Below are 5,873 nucleotides of genomic sequence, written 5' to 3' on the forward strand. Positions count from 1 at the left end.
CCCTTGCAATTATCATTAACTGTCTAATCGTCGTGGACGACGATATTTACCTGAAACTATCGCTTCTGGCAGATGATTACGACAGTTGTAGCAGCAATAATCGTAGATCGTGCCGGAAGAAAACCGTTACTAATATTTTCCTCGAGTGTCATGCTGATCAGTCTCGTGGCCCTCGGTTTGTATTTCAATATTAAGATAAGAGGAAATGATGTCAGTAATCTCGGTTGGTTACCACTCACATCTCTAACGTTATTTATGATCTCGTTTTCCATCGGGTGAGTATTGCAACTAAATTGTATTCAGATCTTTTGAAATAATCTGGAATAACATATTCATATTCGCGGTGTAGACCCAGAAAATCATCCCATGCAATTAATTCTCGTTTTTCTCTATTATTATGACTATTTTAAATATTTCAGATATATAACATTCAGAAATTATCACAATCCATATAATATAGATAATAATAATTTCTAAATTTGTAACGTAGACTTTTTTATTGTAATATAAATAAATAGAAAAAAAAAAAGATTTTACTGAGATTCCAGTAAACAAATTGATTTTTCGTCATTTTCACTGAAGTATTTGATATAGCAATTAGTTTAAATTGTCCAAAAAGAACGAGAAGAACATCAACATGTATGTGTTACATTTTATGTATAGAATGGGCCCGATACCATGGATGCTGATGGGTGAATTGTTTCCCGCGGAAACCAAGGCGGTAGCTTCCGGTATTGCCGTGATGCTGAATTGGTTCTTAGTGTTCTTAGTGACGAAGACCTTCCCCGCGATGAACGAAGGCTTGGGCGCGGACGTTACTTTTTGGATCTTTGCTGCAATCATGGCGCTCGGCACTGCATTTACGTACTTTTACATACCGGAAACCAAAGGAAAAACCTCCCAGGAGATTCAGGAGAAATTGCAAGGCAACGTACGATCGAAGAGGACAAACGCTTAAATTGCATTAACGAAATTTTGACTTGCTTTGTATAGCGTGACATGTAGACAAACAATAAAAAAAATTTTTTGTTAGCGATACATTAGGAAAAGAACTGCCTAAAGAGAATATAACTGCCGAAAATTGAAAAGAAAATTAAATAATCTAACGAATGACTTATTATTCTTTCCTATTCTCGTTCGTAAATGTTCTCATATTTGAACATATTGTTATTATTCTCCTGTAATATATAATTTTTGTTCACATAGATTTATCGATGTGTACACAACATATAAAATTTTTATCAGTATTGTGTACATTTTTAAATTACTTTGTAAACACATGTGCATTATCGTGCAAGAAAATAATAAAAAATAATATTTCAATTTTAAACATTATCCTACTTTATTTTGGGATTTCATTTTGTAATTAATACTAAATGTATGATTAAGTCTTTATGACGTTCCACTCACGCATAAGAAAATATATACATTTAGTCATGCAATTTTTTATATTATAGAAATAGAATTAATTGCGATAATAATAGATATATATTTAAAACAAATTTTTAGTTTATTATAAATGTTGAAAAATATTTTGAAAATAAGAACAGCTATTAATATATTATTATAAACCCAAGCCTCCGTGATACATTATTTTAAAATAATATAGAGACATGAATATAATATATTATTCAAGTTCAGGTAGAATATATAAATCAAATTTTACACAAAAGATGATTTAACTAATAAATAAATTTTTTAATAATAAATAAATACTGATGATTGTTTGTTTTTTTGTAATTTTATTTTTTCTGCAACCGCAGAAGATAAGCGCAACCCTGAAAATATATTTCCTAAAAACGTTTAAAGCAATTTCCATTAACTGCATTTTACCAGAAAATTACGTGATAAAGAGTGACATTATCTTTCTGCTCTATACGATAAACGTAAAGCGCTACCACGTAGTTTTGGAGAATAAAAAAATGTCAACGTCAGTATACATAGGTGTGTCTTACTTCTATTATCTTCTTTTTACATTGGCATAAACGGCGTTCTCATGACGAGTACGGTATCTTACGGTAAGATAACACAGATTATGATTGAGGCTATCGAAGATGTTCAATCGCAATCAATTGATAAAGTCGTAAACAATTTGACGTGAATTGGGTGATGAAATTTAATTTATAATAACTTCTCTTCCATAATTTTATGTTTTCATTCACTTAACGTTTAACATCTAAATTTTAGAACTGCTTAGTTTGCGAAAATTTGATCTAAGATGGCTATAAATGATATAATTCAAAAAATATTCTATGCGCCAATATTAAAAAATGAAAGTTTTATTAAATATTATTCATATATTATTCTATATTTAATATTCAGATATAATTCATAATATATTGGGAAAGAGAAAAAGGGGGGAAAGATTCATATATAGTATATAAACAATATATAAACGAAATATTCTTTTCAAATATTTTAAAATTATTTGTAAAAATTTATCTCGACGAATTTTATTGTCTTTTGTATACTAAACTTTTACATTCTCTCCCCCCGCCCCTCTCTCTCTCTCTCTCTCTCTCTATCTCTCTCGCTCTTTCTCTCTCTTTCTGTATATTATTTAAAAATAATTTGTTTTTAATAGATTTGTACAAAATTTAAATAGAAAAGATTTTTGTAATATGCTCATTTATTCAGTGCTATCCTTATTTTTCTGCTTTACGCTTGACAATCTTGTGAATACATAATTGGAAGTGTTCGTTGTTTCAAACAGATGTCACAAACTGTTTAAAACGACTTTTTATGACATAACTAAAACCTGAATTGAAAAATTATTATATATATTTTTCTACGTGCATGTAGCTTACTTTGTGTAACATAATCGTAACCTTGACTTTGTGATATTGCACATACTTACTATGGAAATTCCCCCTGCAGTAAATCGTATTGATAAAATAGCGATTGTTGAATTGTGATATTCAATTTTTTATTGCTCGAATGTTATCGTATAAAAAGTGCAAAGTTATCATCGCTTTTCGTGAAATCTATGAACAAGATTACAGGAATGCAACTACTATTAATTCTTTTATATTTGTACATATAGATATATGTATGTGTAAGAGATTCTAAATTTAAAAAACTATTGTAATTAATACATAATTAAGAAATAAAACACAAAAGATAATTTTTCTCATAAAATTCTTTCATAAAACAAAGTATTTAAAATTCAAATTTGTGCAAAAAAGTTTCAATATAAAATTCATGGAAAATAAAAATAAAAATATATTCTATTTTATTTAAAAGTATAATTTAAATCAATAAGTATACTTGGTGAATGCAAAGTGAATATTTTGCTAGAATTTTTTATAAAAAGCAATCTCTAAAAAATTTTTAAATAAGAAATGGTTCAGAAATGTATTAATAAACTGAGAAATATTTGTAATAAAAAAAAAATATTTTTATTGAATAAAAACGAACGATAATAACCATTACGATAAAATGATTCTTCTACGATACGTCATAGTATGACGTACATCAAGATTTTTTTTCTCATAACTAAGGAATTTATCAAAGACACTCGAGACAATTATGCAGTAAAATCATACCTTCCTCGTCCGGTGATAAGAGATTACAGAACATTATTAATGTAACGTCATTTTTTTCTTAGGAAGCTCAAACAAAACTTTCCAGAAGATTTAAGACTTGCAAAAAGGAAAATTTCAGATTTACACAATTTGTATGGAATGACACTCTTCTATTTATTATAATAAAAGCGGTACTAGCACACGTCAACCTCTTATTCGATACCCCCGCGCGCACATGGCGAGTATAATTTATTGTTGTATAATTAATAGACACAGATATTAAACGTCCGCGTCGATTAATATTGTGGGATCAGTACCGTATATAGAATATAGGAAGATTAATATCTAATGCTGAAAATTTCCATGCAAAATAACGTGGATTTTGCATTCTTAAAGTGGCGCACAAGTCATCTTTTATGATTAAAATGAGCTTTGTGCAGTGAATAAATGTTTAGCTGTCGCTAAAAAACTCTTTTTAAATATCACAGTTCTCAAGTCTGAAGTTAATATAGACACATTTTCCGCGGTTAAAATTTACAGATATTTATCAATACTTAATCTTTTAGTAAACGTTTTTTAGTAACATTAAAAAATATATAGCTTGTGTTACATGATGTTACACAAAGTGCTGGAATTCATAGAATATTAATCAAGTTTCTGGAAACTGCATTAATTAAATTTTATGAATTGTTAAATTAAAAAAGAATATTAAAATATTCTTATAAAAAAAAGATTGTGGTAGAATGAGGCAAAAGAATTATTACACGTCATAAGTGAAAAATGCTGGAGAATCAGTACCAGTCCTCAACGTGAAAAATATTCTCCGATATTAAACGTAATCCGTTTTTAAGATTTAAAAAAATATTTTTTAACTTTTGTATAATTCAAAAATGCATGTTTTTCCTCTGATGCGTTTTCTCCTTTTGAGGCGCTTCGATTAATTTTTTCTCATAAGATAGTAAAGTGTTATCTCAATCCGTTCTTTAATGTTGTGGAATAGCTACTAGAATCATTCTTCGATTGTTATTTATCGTTTATAGAATGGTATGTCTCAATAACGCACATATGCACTTGCAAAATACTGTAAGCGATAAACATAAGTGCATTCTGACATGAACGCTCTTTGTCACGTCTTGCACGTGACGCTTTTCTCACATCCTCCCATTTTGCGTTTTTCATCCTCTTATTTGTAGCACTAGTTTAATGCCTTCTTTTTATATGCAATGCATTTCTTCAATTAGATTATGCAACGTAATTTCATGAAAATTGAGTGTTGTTCAATGATTACATTCCGAGTTCTCGTTATCATCGCACTTGGGAGCGATACGTGAACGATATTGATGGTCGATTTTGTTGTTGATCAAGTTGAAGCATCATTTCAAATTTAGCATTGTAATAATAAAATAGATTTTCCTACTGATTTCTTCACAATGGCATTTGATTGTTCGCGCTACAATATAATAAAATCATACCATATAAAGCAACAATTTTTTACTTCTGCGAATAAAATCCGAGTTTCTCTTTCCTTTAAGAAATATTTCAATATTTCACCGAAACTAAATTGATAATAAAAAATAGATTCTTATTTCGTATTCATATTTTTTTCTATTTTAAAATTTTATAAATAGAAATATTTTAACATCCTTTAAAGAAATATCGACTTTTATTTTATAAATTATATTGAATATTTTACCGCTAGCAATCACATTCTTCTTCTATTCTTCAATTAATTTACAATTAGATTCAATTTCCAAGTCTGTTTTAACAAAAAATTGCAGGCACGTTTATTTTATTTTTCTAAATCACGGATTCTAGTATCTATAATTAAAATAATTATATAATATTTCACAGAGAGAGAATTAATATATTATTTTTAGAACAGAATTTAAATTAAAATTCAATTTATATGTTAATTCAAAGAAAAGCTGTCGTTTTCGTAAAATGTCGCATCTCAAGTACAAAACCAATTTTCTTAAGCTTTCCGACATTCTGATTGTTAGAAAAAAAAAAATATAACTGATTTTTCGAAACACAGTCACAAACTGACAATACATAGCTGTGATGCTACCGCAATGTGTGCCTTTAGCGTTGGAGACGCACGCCAGAAATCCCATTAGCGAGGACTTCTTGCTCATACAGAGAAAAACTGAGGTCAGGCAAGGATAATATCTTCTTCATGTCAAGGGAGGGCAATATCTCTTACCAAAACTAAATTGTAGCTTCTTTGTTAACATCTGGACCAACTAGTTACGCGCATTGCAGCGACTATGTAAAACCAGGAAATGGCAAGAACTTTAATTATCAGTTTGCGTCATTTTAGTCAATAAATCAAAGTAAACCTTTTTTTCT

General features: G+C 28.9%; 1 protein-coding gene across 1 annotated transcript in view; it reads left to right on the forward strand.

The window, feature by feature from the left end:
* The window catches only part of LOC108755036 (facilitated trehalose transporter Tret1-like), a 6,329-nt gene extending 5,256 nt beyond the window's left edge, over positions 1–1,073 (forward strand). The window contains exons 4-5 of the mRNA XM_018497760.1: positions 73–275; positions 664–1,073. Coding sequence (XP_018353262.1) covers positions 73–275; positions 664–958 — 498 coding nt within the window. The 3' untranslated portion in view covers positions 959–1,073. The remainder of the gene's footprint in view (positions 1–72; positions 276–663) is intronic.
* The last annotated feature ends 4,800 nt before the right edge of the window (positions 1,074–5,873 follow it).

Source organism: Trachymyrmex septentrionalis, unplaced genomic scaffold (genome assembly GCF_001594115.1).
Source record: "Trachymyrmex septentrionalis isolate Tsep2-gDNA-1 unplaced genomic scaffold, Tsep1.0 scaffold83, whole genome shotgun sequence".
NCBI lineage: Eukaryota > Metazoa > Arthropoda > Insecta > Hymenoptera > Formicidae > Trachymyrmex > Trachymyrmex septentrionalis.